A 27,144-nucleotide genomic window follows, 5' to 3' on the forward strand; every position below is an offset into this window, starting at 1 on the left:
ACAACCACTTACAATACATACACCGTGACTGCCTGCGTCAGTACAGGAAAGTCAACTAAATTATAGACATTTCACTTCCACTGACTGACTGAGCATCTTCACAGTCCTGAACAGAAGGCTTGTGCCAAGAGTCTGACTGAACACATCGTATGCACCGACACGCTGAAAGACAAAAGTCAGAGCACCCAACACATACAGTACACCTGTGTGACTAGTTGTGCGCTTTTAACACTGAGCACGTGCAAAGTTAACAGGAACAACTGCTCACACTTGACATTTCTCAAATCCAGGAGTGTACAGCTATTTCCCTACTTTACATTCCGTTCCTCACCCACACCCAATCACTGCCTGGTGTCTTATCAACATCCTTTCGAATTTACATGTCATGCATGACATAACCTGGACAAACTCTCTTCAGACCAGAGGGGAACAATTACAGCACCAAAGGAGATACTATGACAACGTTTCCTCTTACGTCGGCAAAAGGAAGTTTGCATGTTCGGCAAGTGAGTCGAACACTCAAGAGAGCACAAAACTGCTAACAACTGCTGCCGCCAAAAGCCTGCTCACCTAGCTCAACCAAAAAAATGTGTTGGTAACAACAAAAAAGACATGGTTGTGATTGCATGTGAGTGAGAGTGTGTATGAGTTAGTGTGTGTCTGAGTGCCTATGTGTTTGCGTGTGTGTGCACAGTGTATGAGCGCCTGCGTGTATAAGTGTGTGTATGTGTGTGTGCGTGTGTGCGTGCATGGGTGCACGTGCGTGCGTGTGTGTGTATGGGGAGTGGTCTGCTCCTTAACAGGTTAATAGGTCAATTGGCTTCCGCTCTTAAGGCTGTGGAAGGCCCGCTGACGAGCAGCAGACACAGTGCGAGGAAGTGACTCACTTGAGCCAGCATCTGTGCCTGCTCTCATCTCCTCTCTAAGCAAGCCCCAGCTGCTACCATGGTAACACACGGTAAGCACACCCGCTACACAGAGGCCTGACACCACGCGCCAGCCAGTGGAGCTGCTGAACGGGCTGCTGTTACAGGCTGCAATTTAAACCCCTCCCAGACGCAAGGCTTTGGCGTGATTCCTTCTGTGCCTGGAAGAACAGCGTTCGGTTTTCAGCTTCTACGGATATAACGAGCACTGCGACCACGCCTGAATAATGGACCTCTGAGAAGTCAGTTATTTCTGCAACAAATACTGCAGACAATTCAAAGAACAGGGCGGGGCCTGGGTTGAGGCATACTGGTGTGTTGCATGAGACATGTGAATGAATCTTTCAAGGTGTCCATGTCTGTGTGTGTGTGTATGTGTGTGAATGTAAGAAGGACAGCGAGAGAGAAAGAGAGAGAGAGAAATAGAACAAGTAAGAGGGAAAGCGGCCATATGCATGTGCGTGTGCGTGTGTGTGTGTGGGGAACAGTATCAGTAATATTCCACATGAAGTGGGGGATAGGGATCACTCACGTGGGGATATAGAGGGTAGTGCAGGTTCTTCCGGAGCTGCGCAGTGGAGCTGCCACACCAGTCCTCAAAAATGTGCAAATTCGCCTGGCCTTTATACTGAGGGGAGAGAGACACAGCAATACATGTTTGTTTTTCTAATGAACGCATTCAGTACCAGTCAGAAGTTTGGACGCAATTTTTATTCTTTATTTTTACCATTTTCCACATTTTAGAATAGTAGTGAACACATCCAAACTATGAAATAACACTAAAGGAATTATGCACTGACCAAAAAAGTGTTAAACAAATCAGAACTCTTATAGTTTAGATTCTTCAAAGTAGCCAAAATTGATTTTTTTGTTGCTTTGAATGTTTTCGGAAAGAAATTCATACAGAGACATCCACTTCACTATTTATATTTGTCTAAGAAAGAGATTTCAAGTATTGAAGCATAAGCCTTTAGATCAAAATGTCTTTGAATTCATGTTTCCCATTATCTTAATCAGGTGTGTCCAAACTTTTGACTGGTACTGTACATGGGAGAGTCGGGTTACTCCATGCCAAGCATATGAGGTTAGTATCCCGTCACCCCAGATGGAAGATGTGGGATGGGCCCACCCATTGCCTGGCAACCATTTGAATTCAAGTTTAGAACTCCACATCTATGTTTCTTCTAGGAAGCACAAGTCATTACCGCTTAACTTACTTGTAGAGTGACTTTTTTTTTCTAAGTTCGTTGTTTCCCTTTTTGTTTTGTTTCAGGTCATGACACAAATGGGAATTAAAAAAAAATAAATGACAGTGATTTCTGACAAGGGTTTCAGCTTGTTTAGAAAGTCCCAGGTGAATTTACTTCCTAAATCTGAGAGATGTGCCACCAGCCACGTAAACTTGGCACGAGAGTGACCATAAATCAACGGCAACAGTCACTTGCTAGCTGCATTCAGGACAGAATGTTCATAAAGGGCTACAAAGCCATGAGCCGTTCAGAGGCTCCAGTAAGGTGATCATTTGGGTTGTATAACAGAACAATGAGAGTACGAGCACAAGCATGAGAGGTAATGGCTTGGTTTCGTGTTAACGTGACAGCAGAGAAATATGGACCTCAATTACATTATTACATTACATTATTGAATTCTTTGGCACAGCCCCTTATGAGGGCACTTGTACATTTTAACATAGCATCTATTCATACGGCAAGGTCTTTACTGAAATTGAAGCAGGAGCATCCCCTAGGGTATAACATTAGTTTCCCGCCCGGAATATGGATTGCACCACATTCTGGTCAAATTCCCTGACCACAGTGCAATACTGTCCGCGCTGTGTGTGTGCATACGTGTGTGTGTGTGTGGCATATCGACCTGCCAGAGTTGGGCTGCACAGACAGTGCAATCCCTCCAGTGTGTGTCCGCGATGATGAGAGAGACAATGGGCATATTCAGTGGCAGCAGAATGGGTGCACTGTAGCGATGAAGACAGACGCCCCGCTTGGCGCGATGGTCGCGGACCCTTCGGGGAGGGGACTGTGCAACAGGCTGATTCAGGAAAGGGGGGGGGTCCTGTCTGCTTATTGGAAACGGCTACCTTCTGTTAATGACATGCCAGCGCTGGGACCCCGTCTTGTGGGGATTTAAAGGTCATAAACAAGACGCCACCAATGGGATTACCATCTTAAAGGGAGGAAGCCCTCTCCTCTCGTAAGGCCCTGAGGAAAGTGACATAGGGAGTTTGTGACGTTTTGTAGCAGCTCCAAATCCTAAACGTGTCCCTTTTTGCCTGGTGTAGCACGCAGTACCCATTCAAGGGACATTCTCTTGTAAGACTGTCCCCAGATGCATGTACACAGTCGCTGGGGGGAGCGTTGTGAAGCGCGCTGAGAGACAGGTGCGTGGGGCAGGGGAGGCCCTCGCTCTTGACAGCATCACCTCAGCTGTGGGTTAATACCTGCTTAGCGCCAGTCAGAGAGGAGCGCATGCGCACGTGAGGCCCCAGGGAATGGGGATCCACAGTTCCAGAGCACAGACAGGCCTGTCTGTGGCTGCCAATCTGACACCCACAGGGATACACTATAAGGAGAGAGTGCCAGGGCGTTTCTGCAGATGAGGCCCAGTGGGGCTGGCCGAGTCAGTGCAGGCCGAACAGGTTACCCGAGAGCTCAGCATACCGCAAAAACACACGGACCCCCCCCGCCCAACCAACCACCCGACACTCTCCTGTTCTGCTTACTATGACCGTGGGAGGTGGAGTTATGGGGTGGGACAGAATGTGGTAGGGACACGGCAACGTGCGCAGGTACTCAGGGGAAACCTGCAGGGGGGCGTGTGTGGATATAACCGTGTTACTGCTGTCCTTTGATTCAAGCAGGATAGGTGTGTGTGTGTGGAGCATGAGGTACTCAATATGCAAAAGCATACACAAAAAAGGAGGCTGCTGAGCAGCTTTTATATTCAAAGCGGTGGATTAACATATTTTTAGTGAAGATAAAGGGGTTTTTCTGGCTAAGCACTATATATGGAGCACACCACACTGTATAGTAGTCAAAAGCTGCAAACAGTGTTTACGGCAAACAGCAACACAGTTCTGACCACAAAGATTTTTCCTCAGGCAGAAATAGACAGGCCCTATAAAGCACAAAAGATGCCCCAAATGCCTCCGTCTGTCATGTGGAAGCAGAGTGACATCTGTATCTGTGCAGCTGAGCGCACGCCACCGCAGGGCTGATAACGTCAGCTGATTGCTGCAGATTACTCACAACGAACCACATCAGGCTGAGAATGCATCAGCATTCTGAGACTGTGACTGGCTTTCAGTCAGTCACAGTGTAGGAGGAAATGCGGCCTGCCACTTCACACATCTACACGAAGCCAGAGGAGCACGTTTCCTTTTTTTTTACTTTGCGTATGTCATATCCTCATTCTCGTTCTTATACATAATTAACCGCAGTATATTCCCGAAATAGACAGACTGTTTATTTCAAGCTTGGCGGGAAATAAATCTATTACAGATGCTGTTTATGGCAATAATTACGGAAGCTGTGAGTTGCTGTCATGGAGTGGAGAAGATTATGCTGCCTCTGATTCAAAAACATTAATGAACTGGATACAGTGGTGCAAATCCAAAGCCTGCCAAATCCCAGAAATGCACGGTAATAACTAGTGCAGAGCACATCTCTGTGCTGTGTGGGCCAGGGAGTTTTTAGTTTCTAGAGTTTCCTCTTTAAGAGAAAGGGCCCCCCGTGTGACTTGATGTAAATCCCAGCTGACACGTGGGTTCTGAAGGGGTGCGCGGTGCTCTGGAGGGGTTTTACGAGCACTTCAAACGCGAGCAGCCCGGCCCGCTGACAGCCGAGGGGTGATTTGTGCGTTGCCTGGGGACCGCGCTCGGCGTGGGGGGGACGGCGACTCCTTACCTCGGGCCTCCACGGCTGGGTTCTGAACCCCGACACCTGGGGACTGCCCTGAGTCTGCACTGCCACACTGTCTTTAGGAAGCTGCAGCACAGAGAGAGAGAGAGAGAGAGAGCGATGACATCACAGTGTTGGTGTTGTGGTTATGGTTGTTATTAAATGATTCATTATCAAATTTCAAGTTCGGTTTGATTTTTTACTTTTTACTTGTTTCTCGTACTGTGCTTTCTTGGTTGCTGTTTATGCGTTACTGACATGTACTTTGTGTGTCATGCCAACAAAGCATTTGAATTGATTTGAACTGAACTGAGAGAAAAAGACAGAGTGGATGAGAGACATAGGGAGAGGAAGAAAGGGACGGAAACAGAAAGTTGAGCTGAGGGAGAGCAAGGGAAAAAGAAGAGAGGAACAGGGAGTCAGAAAGGGAGGGAAAGTGAAAGAAGTAAGAAAAAAGAGGGACAGAGAGACAGAGGAGGAGGAAGAGAGCGAGAGAAAGAGGACTAAACAAGCATTACCTAAAGTGATTCCATCGTGAATAGTCTAAAAAATTTTCAAAGCATAGTTGCCCCGTTTCAAATTGTGTCATTTCCACTGTAGTGACACTGCATTTGAACTGACGTCTCTGTCCATTTTGTGGCGAGGAGGACATTATGCACTGCTACCTCTGAAGGCAGAGCCACCACTTACACCCCCCGTGTCTCCAGACAGTGTCTGCTCTCACCTCTCTCTCTGCCGCATGCCGGTAGGAGGGATTCACCTCATTCCAAGGACTGAGTTCTGGAAGGCAACGGGAAGCAACTCATGAGAATAACCAGAAAAAAATGTATTCAATGACAACCCTGAACCATTTGGGTTTAGGCCTAAGAAAATTATGGGGCCTCTTTTTGTAGACATCTAGAGTAGATCTATGAGAAAATTAAACTCTGGTTTTGGTTTTGGTTAGACAGGAGTTACAAGACACTGGCACATATTCATTAGCACTTTTACAATTTGTACACCTTAAATAACATTTGTAAGTTAAATAACAGGTCTTTTTGGTCTGGAAAACAGCACACCAAGCAGGTACACTTTATGATGAATCACCCAAAGTCACTGCTTGTAGGAGAGTGCAATAACCAGCATATTGGTGATATTTACATTGGATATCATGTTTGCTCCCTTGCAATTGACACTCACATAGAACATCATTCTAGTCTAGTACAGAGTATTCCCTACACAGTCCCTAAATTTATACCCATTCATCTTTGAACCAGATGAGTTTGGTTTTCAATTTCGGTCACTTTTTGGCAGACTGAGCCAGACTTTGTCCTCGACTGGCCTGCCACGACCATTTTTCAGGAAAGAAATGCGTAGCCCTGTTCTTTCCTTGCTTATATATAAACACAAGCAAGTGACGCATGTTTTTTCTTGACTGAACCAGTTAGGAAAGTGATGACTGGACAATACAGTAAAACACAGGCACGAGGCAGAAACGAATGTGAGAACGATCTAGATTCAGGTGAGAATCCTGCGTCTTCTGTGTGCCGGTGAGCGAACCTGTTCCAGGACGGGCTGTCCTCACTCGGACACAGTATCTGGCATGGATCGGTTTCCTGCCGAAAAGGCAGCTCAATGGAGATGTCAGGAAATGAACTCAGCCGGGCCCACAAAACCCGCCCTCCTCCCGCCTTTCATCCAGCTGGGACCTTAATTACCTTATTTCACTCACCATTACTTAGCTGAACCCATGGTGTCTCCCTTCCCTTGTTGTGAGCCCGTGAGAGATAAAAGAGAGGTAGAAAAACGGATGCATTTCAGCCCTCTGGGACTGGAGTGAGTGGCCCCTTCAAAAGGGTCACCACAGGGAAGGAATCAGGAGGGTCAGGAGGTCAAGTGTACGCATGTTTTCAGTATATGATAAAAAAAAATTTAACAGGAGTGTCCATCATCATAACCATAATTCTCTCACAAAATTTTGTCTTGGGGGCCTATGGACTAGTGCTGAATCTTGCAGACACAGAACAAGTTCCTTCCCCTAAGGACCAATTATACAAGGCACAAAATAGCCTGCACTGGCTGAGCTCCAATAGGCTCACCTCAACAATGAGAAACAGACCACAGAGTCTACTACGGAGCAGTGTAGATCAAACCAACTCCTTGCAGTTTGTTAATACTGATATGGTGACATGGCTAAATCAATAGGAGTTCAGACACAAGAAGCCTAAAATGTAAACACTGCTAAAGCACTCTAACAATGTACAACATGTTACCGATCACCTGTAGACAAAATAAATTGTCATGTATGATATCACGATATCTAGTCTGTGGTGAAGATGACTCGCATAGCAATTAATCAGAAAATACAGATAATTTTTTATCCTCATCTTAGTGGTGGTGACAATCAAGATAACTTTACCCTTAATTTGACTCCCCACAGAAGAACATTTTTGGCTTTAACATTGATTGTGTGGTTAGGACTTGCCATATTTCTGTGTGAAACTTTACTGCGTTGATTCTGCATTCCTAATCAAGGTTCAATTTTGGAAGCCCACAGTCAGCCGTGAATTTTTCTCCTCTTGGGTACTCGTTTGAACAGCATTATAACAGGGCTACACACACTATTAAGCCCAATCTGTCACAGACGGGACTAACCTAGGCAGAGCTCAATGCTTTTGCAGGGGAGACTGATGGGAGATGAAGTTCGGTGCTCATTAAACATGCCCTAGCACCTCCGCTTCTGGACTACAACTTCCATCAGGCCATATGGAGAGACGTGCCTGCTTAATGCCGCCCCTCACTCAGTGACCTGGGCTGGCCTCTCCAGTTGGAAGAGGAGAGTAATTACAGGGGGCGCAGCTCTGGAGGCCTCTTATTAGGGTGGAGGCTACAGGCTCACAAGTGCAGATGCATATTCCTGCAGGTACTTTACCTTGTTGTGACCCCCTCCCCTGACACATACACACACACACACACACACACACACACACACACACACACAAACACAGGGTAGGCTTAAAATAGAGACCTGCTGAGCGAAAACATTGTCCTCGATGGTCCTTCACCACCACGTTACTGGTGGTGGTGTGTAAAGTATAAACGAGTGCAGGGTGTTCTCCTTCATGGGGTCTTGCACTAATTATTCCCTTTCATGAGATCTCACGCAGGGACACCTGAGCAGTTTCGCTTGGAGTGGCTCCCTGGTGTTTAAGGACAAAAATTAATTACATTGTGATGGTATGACATAAAGATTTCTGTACAAAGTTTGAAAGCAAATCAGACCTGGTTAGATGACAAAATGATAAAATTCTTACTGGCAACTCCTTTTCCACAGTGGCTAAGCAGTCAAAGATATCAGAGCTGAACTCCATATCTGTGTGTGTTATTTCTTTTTGTGTTCAGATATTTTCCCGGAGTCTCACTGAACTGCGTCTTTGTCAGAGATCTGGGAATAATTTTTAGTTTTTACAGATTGGACCACAGGGTTTTTCTGTTTTTTTTTTCCCCTCTGGAAAGCCTCTGGACACCATTCTGTGACAACCCTGTTGTACAATGTGCTGCATTAAAAAATGTTGTTGTTTGTTGTTCTAAAGCCACCACGCTGAAGCTGAGGGTCTTCGACTTGTATATAAGTGCACAACGTTGGTCATCAACGTTCATCGCTGAGTAACACTGCTTTACAGTTTGTTTAGTTAGGCTAGTTACATCCACATGGGTTCGTACTGGAGATGCTGTCCAACGTTGCTTACGTCTTTCAGAGAGAAAATTATCTCTTTCAGCTGACCCTGGACTAAGTGCTCCAGCCTAGTTTTTACACACCCTTAGCTGCATCAGAGCACTGCACAGTCAGTTAGTTACACATAGTAAACCCTGCATACTCAGCAACACAGTACAGCTTATACCGTGCTAAATGGTGAGGATATGAAGGTAAATCAACATGCATGAATTCAAATCAGCACCTGAGTCATATCTAACCTCTAATAACATGTCAGCTTTGAATAAGATTAATGATTTGCAGAATCACACAGCCATGGGCCTTATTAAGGCAGGGGCAATGGGTATTTCTATGACACTGACTAAGTTCATCACAATATTCAAAAGTGCTGGGAGCCTTCCTTTTTTAAATAGGGAAATTCAGGACTGCTAAACACCTACAACTACCAGCCACCTAGAAATGCCCTTTAGCCTGTCTTACACTGCATATCTAGCACACAGCCTGCCAGGCTTAGCCTCAGCAAGGTACATGCAATCTAATGTCAAGAAACACTCTGAATTCTCTGCTCAATTTAAACACAATGCAATTTGCACAAATGCAAATTGCTGGGAGAGATAAGAATACACAGTAAATGACAGATGGCAATACTTGAATAAAGGTGTTATTCAGACTGTGGTCAGATTAAATGGAGGCCTCAGTCTCACTGTACTCCACCGTTATGAGATTAGCTTCATTGCAAAAAGCACAGCATTAAGGCACAGCCTGTTTAAGATAGGGGCTCGTACTGATCTGGGATCAGGAGAATCTGGTCTACATTGCAGGTAAGGGTCAAAGTACTGTGATGTAACATACAGCTGCATGAAAATTTGATTCAAATATAAACAAACTGGACAATGTCGAGTCCTATTTCCTTCCCATGTTAAAACACTCCAACATGCTCCATTTTCGATTTTTTTCTGACAAAGCATATGATTTGAAACACCATTATACCTTCTACCATGTCTGGCCAACTACTGAAACCTGGTCATGCAGTGCTTCTAATATTGTTGACTCCTTATGTGGCTTTTTGCTTGTATTCACATACTCCCTTGTAAGTCGCTTTGCATAAAAGCATCTGCCAAATGAAGAAATGTAAATGTAAATGCATTATCCCAAATCAGCTCAAGCCTCATTTGTCACATTCTTCACTTCCTATAACTTCCTGTACCCAGCAATAACAGTATGCATTGATTACACAAAGTGTCTGATATATACCAATTGTGAAAATAAAGCCAAAGCACACCTTCTCTACGTTGCAGCACAAACTTAAATCCTGCATGTAAAGCATGTTCAGAATGCAACTGCACTGCCAATTCAGGTGATAAGCTCACATTTTCGAAAGCCGCTGGAATGGAACCTTTGGGTTTGAACGCGAGGTACGACCCCCGGGGGTTAGCCCTCAGTCAAATAACAGGCATTCCTGGTGCAGGTTGAGGAGACGTGACAAACATGCCAAAGAGATGCTTCAGACGGACTCGTGGCCTGGCAAAGGAAGGCTGAGCTCAGCGCTGATACACTGGCGTGCACCGGCATGCGGTGGTACTGGTCTGATGAGACTGTTGGAGATGACGCATCCCTCAGTGTGCGGAGTAGGTGAGGAGAAAAAAAAAAAGGATATCACCAAAGCGCACCAGTCCCCCCCCCCCCCCCCCCCAACAGGAAATCCTGTCAGACGGGTTTTGTGAGTCAATCTTTCAACCTTCAGATGATCTGCTCGATCTGTGGGAAACTGCGCTGTTGCGTGAAATGTGATCGAGACGACGCTGGTGCGTGACGGCTCTGATGCCCATGCAGTGTCAACTTCCAGCCTCCTGTGTTGGCTGCAGGGGCTATGGGAGGGCATCCAAAAGATAAGATGCCACCAGGCAGAGCGCTCAAATGCCCTCTTAAGCCTGAATGTGATGGGTAGGCCTAATGAAATGACTTCACACAGACCGACTAAAAAAATCTGTTGGAGCCTAATCATGGCTTAAATGGACCCAAACAACAAATTCACCACTCCACACCTTCCCATTTCCATCTCAATTGATCAAAAGGAGAATTTTGATCAATGTCGTGTGACCTTGTTATTTTCTCCATTACTTTGTGACATCAAGCAATACTGTCACATGTGATTGGCAGAGTCCACAGGTACCAGGGAGGCACTGAGGGAGCCACAGTCTCCATTATGAAGACTCAACAACTCCAAGTCCACCCAAACAGCTGAATATCACTCTGAGCCCACTGTGTATGCTGTGTTAGCGTTGCATTGTAAGGCACTGTGGTGACGTCTATAGTAGTATTGTGATGAAGTATATGGTAGTATACCTGGCTTCCATTGCCGAGTCAGGTTACATGAGTTGGTAGGGCTTGGGATAGGCCTTGAATTGTGTTATGCTCACACTCACTGGTCTGAGAGTGTTGTTAGCCTGGTCTGACAATGTTGCTCATTAAACTTGAATGGGTACAGTTATGTTCTATTGTGCCGGAAGTCACGCTGGATGAGAGCATCAAATGACTGTAATGTAATGTTACTGAAGGGTGTGGCTTTCTTTCCACCTGAATTGAAACTTCAGTGTACATCTTCTGATAAGACCTGATCTCTTGCTTAATGAGTCCCTCATACACTGCAATGGCCAGAGGTACAGAGGTACAATCTATGCTGTGTTAAGCCTACGCATCGAACCAGGTAGGCACTTGTGATCAGCACTGTCTGGCTCTGACACTCGTTCATATGGGGTTAGTACTATCCTGTTGTACAACTGTTCATGCCAACTTACCAGATGCGCTTTGTACTTGTAAGTTGCTCTCGATAAGACTGTTTGCTAAATGACCACAATGTAATGTACAGAGGCACCAGTTTACTGCGTATGAGTGCATGGTTGAGACATGAGTCTCTCCCACCTGCAGCACTTTGATGTTAATGCCCTCTTCCCCCTCCTCTTCAGAGGCACACAGAACGAAGCCCCGGTCCCGGCAGGCCACAGACGGTGAGGGTGCGGCCTCATGAGGACACTTACAGCTCCGCGTCTTATCCTCTGAGCAGCTGCTCTCACGGGCAGCTGAGCAGAGCCTTGCAGAGGGCAGGGCTGGGGGCCCTCGCCAGGGGCCGGAGGAGAGATGGGGAGGCGAGGCGCACAGAGAGAGGGGCTTATGTCAAACCACTCCCCCCCCCATACACACACACACACACACACACACACACACACACACACACATACCCCCAAAGGGGGTCAGGCGGCGTCTGTGCCCTGTCTGCAGTCCGCTACACCGCCGCTGGAGGATCGGGTTGCCTCCCTGCCCCGTCCTGTCTCCGTGCAGAGAAGTGCTATGCGGGGCCCTTCTCTTTTTGCATTCACTGTACCACGCCACCCGCGCACACTTCTGCCTCCCCAAAGGAAATGAGATGGCTTCTGCAGGTGTGCGATGCAAGTCCTGCCCGTGGGAGGACCTGACTGATGGGTTCATTATTCCATCAACAGCAGGCAGAACTGGAAAAGTTCCCTCCCCGGTTTCCTCTTAAGAGACTCAGCGGAGGAGCACACAGGCTCATTCAAAGGCAGATTACACATGGAGACAGAGAGAAAGAAGTGCTTCAGCTCCATCACTGACGCACAGCATGAGAAAATGAGCAGATCAGTAAGAGGAAAGGGAAAGGTGACAGGGTGATATGATTATTTCCCAGAAGAATGTTACCATCACACTCTACTGTAAGTCCACTCAGTTGGTTTACCTTTACATCCCTCACATTCCCTTCATACCACAAGAAATATAAGGGTTATCAACTGGTTGCAACCTTTATAAGATCACAGTCTCCCGGGGGGAACGTCAACTGAATGTGCACATGGTTGAAGCAATTCAACAGTCGTCAATGGTTTTGATCTACACTTGTGCTACGGTTATGTGTCGCATGAGTGCATAGCTCTGGAGCCCATCTTCTCCTTGGACTGCAGAGGTAGTTGCGAAAGCTTGCAAAACCTAATGTGCTGCGGGCAGCTGAACTGCAATCAGTGCAAACCTGTTTCAAGTCCCCGCAGCAAGATGAAAACGCTGCTAAAACTATAATGAGGTATGGGGAGAGCCGGCTATAATCATGGTAATGGAAGAGGAGGTGCCACAGACCTCAACACAGAGCCCAGAAGCCAATGGAAGAGTGCATGCGACAGCTGGCCAATCACACCGCAGTACACACACCACTTACAGGAGTAAACAACAGCAGGTTGTAATTACACCCATACATAATTGACACACTTAAACATACATTATAAGACTACCTGCAAGTGGTGACAAGTGTGTGTACAAAGGGACTATTGAAATGGTAACTGCATGACAATGACGATCCCGATCATCATTATTTTATTAGCAGCAGTGGTTTATCAGTAGTATTCATTTGCTAAACAGATGGCCTCATCCACAGAGGCTTGTATTGTTTGTAATACATATAATCTGTTTACACTGCTGGATAATTAAAACCAGTGCACATTCATTGACTCTTGATCACAATCAAGTTTGCCGTGGGTGAATCTGACACGTCACTGGCTACTGCAGCAGTCCTGCCTTGGAACAGGAGAATCATATTGTGTGTCGTTACCTCGGGTCATAAAGAACTGACAGCGACTCAAGGACACAAAACTAGTAGTCACCAATTGTTTCTATCAAGCTATCATGGCATTTCTTTCTACTTATAATTGCTTCCACTGTCTGCAGTGATTGTTGTCTCATAGCTGATAAATACATCCTCATGCTCTCATTGCAGCTTAATGAAGTCCTCATCTCCTGCTTCCGCTTCATTACTGAGTGCTTGGCATTTTACTTGTCTTGGTCCAAGATTCTCTGGCTGTCTTTTGTTTAGATTGTATCGGAAGCATGGGTTACAGTTAAACACTGCTTTTTGTTCACATTATGTTACTGAATATTCTATTGTTCTGGAAGTCAATCTGGATGAGAATGTAACGTAAACTTTACATTCAGTCTGTAAATGAATGTAATGTAATTGAATGGGAATTTTTCTTGGGAATTCTTCCTGGCGGTCTCTCGCTGCTTTAGAAACCCTAAAACCGAACAGAAATTGGCAGATATTTCAAGCTGCCTGACATCCAGCTTGAAATACTTTGAAATACCTTTGAGTTTTAACAATTGTGGAAAACTCCAAGACAATGAAATGTGCTCAACTAGGGCTAAAATTGTGAAGTGTGGCACTACTGAAGCAATTCACACAAGGCTGCTTGCTACAGTGAAAGAAACAGCAGTGCTCCATTTGGAATTCAACCCAAACCGTCTGTTTGTGAGTCCAATTCCCTGAAAGCTGCCACACTGCTGCTGAGATTTTGAAGGAGGGGAGGGAATTTGAGAGACAAAACAAGAGTTCATACTTTAATAGAGCCCAAAGGCCTCTCTATTGGCAGCCCCAATCGTTTCCATTCATACACTGCTCCTCTGTTCACGAGGAGGGCGCGGAGACGGAGAAACAAAGCACTCGTTTAATGGGAAAGGACTGCGCTGGGCTGGCTGGCAGTGCGCTGAGCCCTGCGATGCTGTGATGAGTGCTGTTGAGTTCTCAGGCCATGGAGCATCGCTCACTCCACTGCCATTTGTTTCCCCGAAATGACCCAGTCTGCAGGATCCAGGGCCCTCTTCGCAGCGTACGTTTTTTAAATGCTGAAATAGAGCAGGTGCACACAAGGAAACAGCAGCAACTGGCCCGATACTGGAGTCTCTTTAAGCTGCGTGGGGGCGCAGTCTAGTTCCTGAAAGTTAAGTCTGAGCATTGTTACAGGTCTTTCAAGGAAAACGCTGCATGCCGTGAGCATCTGATTACCTGCATTCTTTGATCCTGATTACTATGATTAATGGTTCAGATTCAACAGAAGTTCAGATCAACAGGAAAAAGGATGATATTCAGCACCACAGCACCAGGTTGGTCCCAGGTTCCCATGCTCCACGCTACCTGACAATGCTGGTTACGTGACTAATGAAGCACATACACAATTCACTTCCCATGCTGCCTGTCCTTCACCACAACGCTAACGCACTAAAAATAAATCAGCCTCTCCCTATTACAATTTAATTCTCGTAACACCCACAAGCCATTCAAAAGAGAGGAACAGGTAACTGTGGCTGGTCTAAACCTAACCTAAACCATCAAAACGTAATTTTCTCAGACAAAGAAAATGTCTAAAAATTTGATCAATGAAGAAGATCAATACAGGATATAGACAAAGTTCCCATTGTGGTTTATCGCCGGAGGGAAGCTATTTGTTCTCACTCCATACTGAGGACTGAGCAGTACTTTCCAGAAGAGAAAGTCTTTTCTTCAATGAAGCATCAAGGACTGGCTTAAAAAGGCATAAGAGACAGTGCTTACCTCATTCATAGCTCATAATGTAGTTATGGCATAAGCCATGATCAGGTAGAGATCATTATGCTGTTCTAGAGCTCTTAATGAGAGTACCCCCCCACACATTTCTTCCCAGGGAAGAGACAGAGGACATGAAGGAGTCTGGTCTGTAATCATCCGTGACCCTTACAGGACCCATGGTAATTACAGCTTTGAAAGTCCAGATGACATCTGATGGCTCCTGAGAACAGAGATTTTACCCACCCCCTCAGTTCACCCTCTGCAAGGAAAGTGCACCCCCCCCCACACACCCCCACCCCAACCACTACAGCATGCAAAGTTATACAAGAGGGACTCTTTCATGGGACAGGGTAACACAAGCACAGTTCAAGCCCCTTTTTCCAGGAAATCTAACCAGCCTTCACAGAGTGAAATCCATTGTGGCTGGACGTTAGAGGTCACAAATGGAACTTCCCTGTACTTTCCAGTTCTTGTCGGACCTGAACAACTTCTCTTCTAGATTTTTTTTTTTTTTAGGAATGGAAAACATGCTTTCTACAAAGAGCCTTATAATTAAAGAGAGAGCAATGGCAATTAGGAAACAAGGGCCTGTCTATTGCTCCCCGCAATCTCAATTACGTGAAAGAGTGTGGAGTGAGTGCCTACCAGGCTTTCAGCAATAAGGCCCTTTCTGTCACACAGGATCTCAAAACCAATTTAACCACAGCATAGACACCTCTGCAACTAGCAATGGTCTTCAAAGACACTGCAGTCTCGTCGCATGGGTTTCTGTGAACAAAAATAGCTGCTTTACATCACCACCTCCACCTTACATGTGCACAGTTTACAATGGAGAGTTCAGTGGAGCAAAGGACCCACAGACCACAATCAACACTAAAACAACAGGCACAGCCCAGGGACTCTGAACTCCCAGAAACTACTATGAAATGGAATACCCCCCCCCTCCCCACTGACAGACTCCATTTGAATCCATCAGGCGCTGGGCTAGTTAGTGTGTGCCACTTGCCAGCAGTGACAGCCTCTGGAGGGGGCATTAAGTGTTCTCTCCAGCCACTGAGCCCCATAAAACTGACACGCCAACGGACAGGAAGAGCAGAGCCTCCGCTGGCCTTTCGTTCCTTCTGCACCCCACGCCAGAGCAGCCACGGGACCCGCTGATGTTGGAGGAGCGACAGGTTTGCGCCTCGTTTTTATGCCAGGGGACAATTTCCCATCCACAGCAGGGAGGGGTGATGGAGGGAGGGGGCTGGGATTTGCCGTTTGTGGTCAATTTAATTGCCAGCAATTTCATTTCGCACAACCAGATATTTTCCACCACAATCGTGCTTAGTGCCAGGTTTACACAGAAAGACAAAATCTAGAGGGAGGACTGCCGCCAGCCAGCGAAAGCCAATGAAACACTCTAACGGGCCCGCACCTGTTTCCAGCAAGCTGTGAAGCACAGGCAGAAGAAGGACACAATGGCAGCCAGACAAAAACACCAGGGCGAAGCCACGTGTAGAAAAGAAGCAGTCAACATGGCACTGACTGAGCTGTGGTGAGAGCATATTGATAAGAGCTACTGGCAAGAGGTATAATAAATGTAACATAATGAATGGCTATATTCTTAGGTGATGACACAAATTATCACTTCACAATTTAAAAACTGGTGTGGTACATCACCCCCAAACAACTCTACAGTAGCTGCGCAGGGTCTGAAATTAAAACCCACCAGGCTGCAAATGCAGGTGGGTTGTCAGTTTGGCAGATTAAGATGAAGGGTCACCAGCCAATTATCACCAACTGCTATGTCAGTCCAAGAATCTTTGTAAAATATAAGATGGCTGATTCCTTCACTGCAAGACAATAGCTGGACCCCTCTGGCACCTTCCAGCTGCGCCTTGTAGGATCCAGTTAAAACGTAGCTTAATTTGCAATAAAATAAAAACATTTTGTTTTTATTTGTTGTTGGTGAGCAATCCAAAAAAAAACCTTGGTTATGGCAGCATACAGCGTGACAGGTACACTCTCATTGCACTTATTTCCAACAATTGTACTATAAGTTGAAGACTTTACATGCCCTCCCTGGATGGTTAACCAGAGCACTTGTAGAGACACTTGTGCCGCAAATGACTCTAAACTTTTTTTCCAGAGATGGAAAGTTCAGGTCATGATGTTCATGTCAACTCTTATTACAACATGAAACCAGGGTTAACAGCAAATGTGATGGTTGACCTGACTAAAAACTAAAACTGGCACTTGAGTATTATTGCTAGAAGCATTTTGTTAGCCGTTCATTCTGTCTTTATGGAATGATACATTCTATCGACAGCAAAGACCGCTAGACAAGTCCAACCTGGTCAACTTAGGTTCTTCAGTGGCTTCAACCCCTCTTTTAACAGTGTCAAACAAGAGAGGAGTTAGCAAAACTGTTAACCCAAAACAACAGCCTCTAAAGAGCGGAGAAACCACAACAAAAACAAAATACGGCTAACTTTCCAAGTGCTGCTTCTTGAGACATGGACTTGCATACAACGCAGAAGAAAACGAAAATGTGAAAGACCGGGCTGTTCTGGTTCCTTCCGGTTACAGGGAAATGACACTAGAACTGCAAACTTAAAGCAAATGAAATACTTCCACACTGTACACATGTTTCTGTTAGTTCCTGTCATTTCAATGTGTGACAAGTGTGACAAGGACAAAGAGATGGATATGTACACATATTACATGCCATAAAACAACGTTGATGAGTAACGTGAGAAAATAAATCATTAACTAAATCATTCCAACAAAGTCAATAGCAGTATATTGAGGCCTCTGAGCCATGATTACAGACCAGAGAGGCCCATGTGACACAGCATTTACAAAAAAAGCATTTGGCACAGGATTACACAAGACAGTGTCTCTGCGCTAATTTAATAAATCCTCCTCCTGTCTCCACTATCTTTTGAATTTTACTGGACTGCATGTTCTCAAACAGCGTTCAAAATCATTGACCTCAATGGCTCAATGTCTCAAGAGCCTTTCACGAGGAGTTCATATTAAACACTGCACACTGATGTGCGCAGTACGCTCACGGATCACGCTCACTGAAGCTGAAAGCCATGTGGGCCATTTGCTCTAAAAGCGTAGGAGTTCGGTCCTCAGGCCGACTGGATAGGGCGGATGACCTGCTTGCCCAGGGTGAGGCCGCATCAGTCAGCATTCCGTGGCACCGAAGGCAGCTGGACACCTCTCTCACCTTAAGACATAAAGGCTTCTGCGCAAAGTGTCCGGTGGCCAATAAAGTCTGCACTGAATACTTGTTCTCCTAACAGTCCCACTTCTTTATAGTTAGGCAGAGCATGTGTAGGAGCTAACATCCACACTTCTGTGAGACCCACTAACTGACTCTGTTACCAGGAATCTCCAGAATGTCCCAACGTGTACACAGAAACACTATGTAACTTGAACAAAACACTAATGACTTAAAGTATTTGGACTTCACATGGATGAAACTCAAAGGTGAAAAGAACAGGTCATTGTAACCCTCGCCTCCATGTGGAAAAGCAAAGGGCATTGCGGCTACCCCCACACTCAAAGGCCCTCGCAGAAAGACCTGCCTCACCAGAGGCTGGGCGTAAACTTGACAGGAATGCGATGTTTGTCTTCAGGGAGGGTACCCAGTCCGCTGATTTTTTCAGCAAGAATTTCTTTCAGTTTCTTGCAAGCGTTTTTTTTTTTTTTTTTGCAATGGAAAGATTTCAGGACTGTTAGCTAAGGTGTTAGTTAAGGTGGCTCTTCGCTCTTCACCACAGACAGTGTAGTTTGATTAAACATTCGGGGCCACACAACAATGTCACAACATGATTTCGGAATTATGCCAGCCACAACAAGGAAGTGACTAATTGGGATCACTTTGAAGTTTGATACAAATTTGTTGCATACTTTCCAGCTTTGCCGTTTATAATATATCACTTCGAACAGCACAGAAGTGTTGCTGAGAACTCTCATTCCTGATAATAACCTGCCCCCAGGTAACTACAACAATCATGTAACTTTTAAGGAACTTACAATTATTTTCTGTTTCACATCATTCTGAAATCAAGATGAAACTCAGACATGGATTTTCTTCCTAACCAAAACTGAAGGTCTGTGTTGAGGGAGGGAGAGATACTCACATGTAACTCACATGGGCAATAAATCAGCTGATACGTAACTTCCGTTTAGGTCGTGCATCGCGATTCTGACTCAGCAATTCCTGTAACCCTTTTCGTGTCTGCCCTTTACACTGGTGTAACAGTGGGCTACCATAAAAACTAAAAAAAATTATATATATGTGTACACATAGTGGAGTGTCACTGCCTAAACTGCAACTACTTGTACCTCACTTGGAAGCCTCATACTGAGGTCTTCATTGGCTTCAGTAACTAGCTACCCATACAGTGCACGTGGCTAAACGACTATGACCTTGGAAGTGATGGAATGCATTGTTCATATATTCACAAAATTCCTGACAGTATTTACTTTCAGATATGGCGTTCCTAAATACACTATACATTTTTAAAATAGGAGTAACAGTCTGCTGAGTTACAGAGGCACCATGTCTTATTATAGGTAGATATCTACGGTAGCTATATATTACTGGTTCAGTCACTTAGTCCCATAATTCAGATATTAAATCACAAACACAGTATATGCTTTATGGGAGCGAGCAGACCTGTTTTACATAGTTGAATCAACATCTGAATATTAAATTACTAATAGAGTACAGATATTATTTTGAGGAATAACTTTGAGGCCATTCAACAAAGGTAATATATCTCTGTTGTATTCCACTCTTCCTGCATTTAAGCCTTAGGTTTATTTCCCTGGACCTGTAATAATGGTGCAGGAGTCCAAAAAACAAAGAAACAAACAAAAAAACAGATTTTCTTTCCTGCGATATTAATTGCCGCCAACTTGTCATCATGCTCTCTTACTTGCCTTTTACATTAGCATAGCTACGGTCTTCTTTATTATGGGCTAGTTTCATTTCTGCCCCTGTTCAGGAACCTCATCCCTAATAGTGTCTAAGCAGACTCAAATAGTCTTATAAACTCGGGAAATGAAAGCGTATTCAAATAAAAGCCCCACCCAGCTTTGCCATACAACTTTTTCCCTTTGGTGTCATCACCCATCTTGGTATAATCTCCGTCCCGTTTTTCAACAACTTGCGTGAAGCTCCCGAAGCAGTGTGATTCTGGTGTGGGCTACGAATGCGACAATCACAGCTGTCATAAGCACATCATCACAGGCAAGTTTTGGCTGACATGCCGGCTTGCAGTTAACCTGCAGAAGCTAACCTTGAATTTATGCCTTCCAACAGCCCCCCCCCCCCCCCCCCCCCCCCGCCAAAAAAAAAAGCAGAGAGAGCACTGACAGACATACGTGAAGATTTACACAAAACCTCCACCCCTTTCAGTGAGGAGTAACATAGCCGGGTGAGGAAAGGGTGTTGTTCAGGAAATATGAGGCAAACATCAACGATAAGACAGTGAGATGACAGCCAAACCCTCACTAACGTGTAACATAGCTGGGTGAGGAATGGGTACATTTAAATGTTAGGTGTAAGACAAGGGGGGTGGGGGGGGAGGCTGAGATGTTGACTTTGAAGGTCCCTTGGTAAGCCCCTGCAATCTGAACTAAATACTGGAAGCCAAAACCACTGCAGCAGAATGGCTGAACAGAGAGGGAGATAAAAGTCTGCGGCAGCATCGGGTGTCCCATGAATGAATAGAATGACGGAAGCAGGCGAGTACAAGGGGATGACAATAGGCCTTTGGTTAGGTGGGCAACAAAAAGCCCAAGAGGAAAGTCCTTCACCATGAAAAGGCAAACAACAACAGACAGGTTTGTGATGAGAATGGGTTGGCCTTCCCTGGTATTAACCAAGTGAAGAACAAAGGCCTAGGTGTCAGCCTTCAAAGGTGCAAACAGTGATCATTCCAAAGCCAACCTTAACAGCTATGGAGAGGCCCACTAGGAAGCACTCCTCATAGACATCAATTTTTTAGTACTTCATTTGACTCTTATGTGATACAAGGAGAACAACACAGCTGCTATCTCCACCTCCTGAGGCCTGACAAAGAGTGCACTACAATACCTTGAAGGACGGTACACATAACCACAGAGAAGATCAGTGTTCTGTTTACCTCTCACGGCCAAAGCACATCCAAGGCTATGCTGCATCTCATGTTTTCCCCTTAAATCAGATTAGCAAACACTCTCTAAATTCCACACCAGATGTTCAACACCAGCATTCAAGGTGAGACAAAATGCCTCTTTAAAGGAAACGGCTGACAGGAGGTATTCCCTCCTAGTCTGATCAAATGCAAATACTACACAAACAAAATCAGAGGCTTCATTTGCTGCTATGAGAGGATCATCAGGGTCAATTTATTTGCCCCGGAAAAGCTGTCTTGACTTCAGATGCCTTATTGCCTGCCTATAATTGACATGAGAGTGTTCCCATTAAAATGCAATAACATGTGCAGACCTAAGATTTGTGGGTAAAATAATGAAAGGAGGGGGTTTTTAGATGGGAGCAAACAAGAACTAAACATTAGTCACCGGAGAACAATGACAACCCAAACATTTAATTCTCAGATCTCGTCTCCAGAGCTTGAATATCTGCTCCCACTGCATTCTGAAATTACTGAATTTATTAGATATGTTCTGTATTTAACTCGGACTTATTACACTTTTTTTTTAATTTCAGTTTCAAATGAGACGTGAGAGAGAGAGGGGAGGGGAGTAATATGCTTGACAAGGAAAAAAAAAATGTACATAAAGGAGTGCAAAGTACAAAATATAATCAGGATCCTTCCAGAACTTGGCATGACATGTTGTTCCACATCTTGACACACCCCTTCATAAAAATCAGAGTTCGCGGTATTCACATCTTCCAAAGATACTGTTTAATTTACATGTTACTTTTTAGAGGGACGAATTTCAAACAAGGATTAAAATAAATGCTCCTTTCCTTCATTTTCTCTGCTTTCTAAGGCCCTCTGCTTACTGGCCCGACTGCCAGTAGCTGAGCTGAGTTCAGTTTACCCACCCCTAATGCTAAGCCCCATCCATTCTATGTCAAACAATCCCACTGCTCCAGAATCAGTGCCTGGAGGCAGAATCGGTCCACATCATGTGTCACTTACTGTGACTTGTTGCCCAAAGGGTGACATATGGACCAGGCAGGGGAGGCTACAGTGGAGCCCCTTTATTGCAGGGCTGTGTTTTTACTACCTGACCACAATATGTGGTCAAGAGGACCACAGTAATAAGACACTAAAACGTGCCCCAACAACACAGGTCCTTCACAGCAAGAGCGAGAGAAAAAGTGCAGGGTCAGGGGCCCTCTACCAATTGACTGATATCCCTCACCGACCGACCAACCCGACCCCTAACAATAACTCATCTTCTACCACAGAGTGCCAAGCAGCCCCACAGAAAGAACAATACTGTAAATAATAAGCCCGCTTTAATAAAAACCGTCTTTCTGTGAGTTCCTACTTTAATGCAAAGCTCATTAATTTTCATTCTGAAAAGGAGAAAGATCGGATCAACGTTTTAAAGTATGGTGAACAAGTCATTTAATGCGTTGTAACTTGACATATATGTTTAAATTTTTGAGCACTGTAAATTGGCAAATGCAACAACTGTAAAACTGTGTAAACTGGCAAATACAGTAACTTCGTGGATCTCCTTATTCTCCCTCGGATCAGCACCGGCAACCTTCCTCAACCACTTTGGCAAGCGCTTGTAAGTCTCCGTATGCACAGCCAAGATAAGCTGACTTGCTTGAGCTAAGGTCATGAGTCGAGTACCAGCAAGCTAGGCAGCTAGCTAAAGCACACATGGGTTAGTAAACAACATGGCATATTTTGCTAACAATATGAACGCAACAGTTGCGGCGCGACAGCGAAGACATCTGACAGCACAACTGGCCACTAACAACTGATCAAACACTTACGGATATCGTCGTTCCATGTATTTGTTGTTGCGACGAATTGTAAATAGGCAGCCAAAACTCCAGTCATTAGCACGGCAACGAAGAACAGATACTTGACATTTCGTCTTAATTTCTTGAGAGGGAAAAAGGAAGTCTTCATCTTCTTCAAGCTTCAGTCTCCCCGCCGACGAGTTTTCGACCCGGGTTTTTCGCTTCGGCAAAAATCTTCTTTGGGCAGCTATATATTTCATTTGTTGTAATGAGTGAGCAGCGCGACGCAAATCATGCTGACTTCACGGATCTACCACGCTCGTCCCCAACTCCGATTGCCCGCGGACCAGCATAATGTGGCATTTCTACTTGCACTTGCAATGCTTTTACGGTTAAAAACCCCGAACGTCTATGGTGGGAAGCCAACCCCCGTACTCTGGGCAAGTCTTGTCGCCTTGCACTATCAGTTGTGGAGAGCGAAACCCCAGCGCGACTGGATCCTTCGCTCGGTTCCCAAACACTGTCGTAATTGAGCCAGGGAGTGATCACAGGAAAGATTTAAAATGGCAACGCCCAGCGCTGATCCGTACACAGGGAAACGCACAGGTAGGTTAAGCGCCAAAACAGAGCTGGTCAGAAATCGACAGATATGACACATGACGTAGTTTACCTTGCTGTCTCTTTTCATTTTCATCTGTATTGCGCAGAGTTTATTTTATGGAAATCGATGCAACTACACATCTATTTCAGACATAAATACACCCCATTTAAATTGGAAAGATGCCAAATATTATTTTACCAAGCACAGACATGACAAGGGATTCTAAGTATAAGAAAATACAGGTGAAAATAATTTATTCTGAACTTCTCTGCCGACCTGCATTTTTTATATATATATATAATTTTTTGTCAGGTTCTTCGTATTTTGCGCTTGTGGAGTTTGTTCCCATCCCTCCCAAAAACGTTTTACAGATTAAGCCTGCAAGAAACAACTTAAAGAGAGTGGTTACTTTACCGTCTTACTTAAAAAGTATTCTCTAACATTGCATTCATTTTTTTTGCACAGCGTGACAGATTTTGTCAGAGACGCATTCACACATTAAGTCACGACCAACAGTTGCAATCCCGAACGATTCACATGGTCACAGCATTCCTTTACATTATAGTTTCCCGGTGACACAGGATGCCTATTAGTCAGTGTCTGTTTCAACACCTTTGCTTAGTACGCTATTTGAAAAAAAATTCTTCTTGACTTTTGAGAGTCCTAATGAAATAGATTTCATGGGTATTGTATGTTATGGTAACGCTGTGTTCAAACTAGTCACCATGTTGCTCTTTCATCCACGTCAGGTAGAAGTGCATGTATCCAATTTGTGAATATAGGAAAAGGGCCAGAAGGTGAAAAGAATGTAGAAGGTCCAAATTTCTGGAAGGGTACTGGTGTGGACTAATGCAAGACTTAACTTATATCCAGCCATACAGAGGGACAATGCACAGAATGGAAGCAACATGCATTGCCATGGACCTGGGCAGCTGCTAAGCAGAGAAATAACTGTATTCTTTATCATTCAGTGTTGATCAAATCTGTTTTAAATCAGACAAGAGACTCAACTGCACGTCTTAATGAAATCACGAGGTAATGACAACCCTTGACGGGAAATGCAGTTCTATGTTTCAGGTCATCTAGCCTTTCAGGAATTCATCCCAACATTGCTCCTTAGCATTGCAGGTAGGCTACACTGCTTACTTCGCATGCAGTGTCCATTGTAGCCTCCTAAGACCCAGGAATTCATTTTTGTCCCCCCTAGTAGACATTTATTTATCTCTGATCTCGGCCATACAGTCTAGTGTGTTCGTTCCTGTTGTACCTTTGAGAGGAAATTCTGGGCTTTTCAATGATATCACATGCATAAGGGCATTACCTTGACAACTTTTTCTTCCTGGTTCCTCAAAATGGCTGGCATCACAATTTGCACATTTTACAGAAAGGAATAAGGTAAGTGCATAATTGTGAGATTATCATTTTAGTGAGTTAGCTATCCAGATTACTTCTAGTGAGTAAATATCTCAGGAATAGTTTGGAGACTTTTCAGAGTAGTGTAATCATTTTTTTCCACATGAAATAAAACCTTGGTTATTAATGTCCTCTGTGGGATGTGCTATCTATGTTTTTCACATAGGCCTCAGCTGGGAAAGAGGAGGAGACACTGCAACATGAAATGGCCCCCTGCCATCCAGTATGTGCTGAATGTGGCATGTAGGGAGGGTCCTGAGTTGTTTTTTATTCAACACCACTTAACCTACAAAGACTTCCATTTACTAAAATGGCATCTATAAGAAGTCCAATTTTAATGTTTGTTAGGACTTCTTATAGATGTCATAATAGTGATCAGGCTGATATGTGTATGAAAGCTAGTTTAAGTAACATTTGGTAACATGTTAATAGAACAGAATTATTTACTGTATATCTTTGTCTAGGATTCATGCCTGTGTTAAGATGATTGTAGAGATGTCCAGGATAATACTGCCCCCGACCATCAATACTGAATATGCAGATATTTTGACCAGTACATTGGTAAGAAAGTCTTCAAGGATATGTCCATTCTCACTTGTCAGTGTGAGCTTCAAGGTGTCAGGATCCAGTGAATACAGCACCAGAATACAATACCAGAGAAGATAAAGACCTTCTTGGGGCTCTCAGTGTGCATGGCATACCTTGGATAAGAATAAAAATATACTGAGCTGCCAAAACAAAAGTGCCAATAATAGGTTAGTCCATCACAACTTGACATTTTTTTCAAGGTCAGAGGTTTTATGCAAACTCTTCAATTATCTTTATGCCCCAAAAGAAGAGAGGAAGAAGGGCCTGCTTTGGAAAGTGAGACCACTTCTGAAGAAAGAACAGCAATGATGAAGAAAATGTCCTTCAATCCAAAAAAGGAAGCCCCAGTCAGATGAAAGAGTGAGGAAGTACAGCGCAATCAATTTGCCAAAGATGATCAACACAACCCATACATCCAGATTCAGAATGGCAAGATGTAAAAGCAAGACATTTGTTAGATCCATCAGATACGGTGTCTTCCTCTGCATCTCCAAGAAGGGGGCTACTTCATCAGGTATCATTCATGATCAATACACCAAATGATACGTCTCAAGAAAGAAAGAAATTAACCTTATAAAAAAGACATTGGTTCAGTTGAAACATTTCACAGATTCTTGAAGAATCTAGAATCGTACATCTGTGGATTGTTGTGGGTTTTAAATGAATTTTAAATACATTTTCCTTTTTCCTACTCAGTTGTTAAATTTAGCATATTTACGTAATTTCGTAAAGTCCACTACAGTGCACTTAGAATAAAAATATGACTGAATTTTTTCTTTGTAATGTTTTTTTTAATCCAATGTAAAAAAAAAATCAAAATTCATAAACTTTTTTTGCTGGGTCTCAGGTTGCTTTATGTAGCAGCCTTGCACTTAAATCTCTGAAATCCTGCAAAGGCTTCAGTGATTGAAGCAGACGAAAGAGGTGGTGCTTCTTAATCTATCCCGGAGGTGGCCCTGACGTGTTGCTAGGTGACTGAGCCTCGAGGCCAGGCTGATGGGACGGAAACGTGGGGATCCACGAGGATGTGCTTTCCATAGGCCCTGGCTTTCTTATTAAGTAGCCATACGATGTCCTTCACCCCCCTTTTTCATATAACCTGCCAAGAGATTTTCCCCCGGGGAGCAGCGTGCAACCAAATCCACAGGTCTAATGGTCTGACCAGATTGTCAGCTCCTCTGTTGTTTTGGATTGACTGGGCCACTTAATTAATTAATTAGACTTGTTAAAATCTACCCAGGACCGGCGTGGCAATAAAAAAGACCTGCTGCTTTCACCACCTGTGAGTACAGATCAGATTTCTCTTGATTTTCTTCACCTGAAACTCAATAGCATCCATGAGTTGTGTTGCCAGCGAAGTGTGGCTACACTGACCTCTAATGGAGTGCATTTTAACATTTTTGACATGAACAATTTTAGCATTAAAAATGTTAACATTAAACAATTTTAGCACTGAAGCCTTAAGTGTGTTCTAGCAATGCAAATGCTTTAAGGCAGGTATTGCAGGTTGCGAGTGTGGTCCTGTCAGTACGCGGATTCAGGGCAGAGATGGAGAGGTCTTATGGGTATATGACTGGCTCCGTGCCAGACAGCGGACCTTCCCGTGCAGAGTAAATGACTTCAGGAAATTGCACAGTGAGTTTACATTTTATCCCGTTGTGTGTTATCTGTGTCACACGTCTGCCTGCTC

The 27,144-nt window shown here is 44.5% G+C and overlaps 1 protein-coding gene across 1 annotated transcript in view; it reads right to left on the reverse strand.

Annotated features, from left to right (window-relative positions):
• LOC118770611 (beta-1,4-N-acetylgalactosaminyltransferase 3-like) overlaps nt 1-23,386 on the reverse strand; it is a 40,159-nt gene extending 16,773 nt beyond the window's left edge. Inside the window, exons 1-4 of the mRNA XM_036518372.1 lie at nt 22,883-23,386; nt 5,565-5,620; nt 4,847-4,927; nt 1,459-1,554 (exon numbers count right to left, since the gene is read on the reverse strand). Of these exons, the coding sequence (XP_036374265.1) occupies nt 1,459-1,554; nt 4,847-4,927; nt 5,565-5,620; nt 22,883-23,021 (372 nt within the window). The 5' untranslated portion in view covers nt 23,022-23,386. The remainder of the gene's footprint in view (nt 1-1,458; nt 1,555-4,846; nt 4,928-5,564; nt 5,621-22,882) is intronic.
• Between the last annotated feature and the right edge of the window lie 3,758 nt (nt 23,387-27,144).

This window comes from Megalops cyprinoides, chromosome 23, assembly GCF_013368585.1.
Source record: "Megalops cyprinoides isolate fMegCyp1 chromosome 23, fMegCyp1.pri, whole genome shotgun sequence".
Classification (NCBI taxonomy): domain Eukaryota; kingdom Metazoa; phylum Chordata; class Actinopteri; order Elopiformes; family Megalopidae; genus Megalops; species Megalops cyprinoides.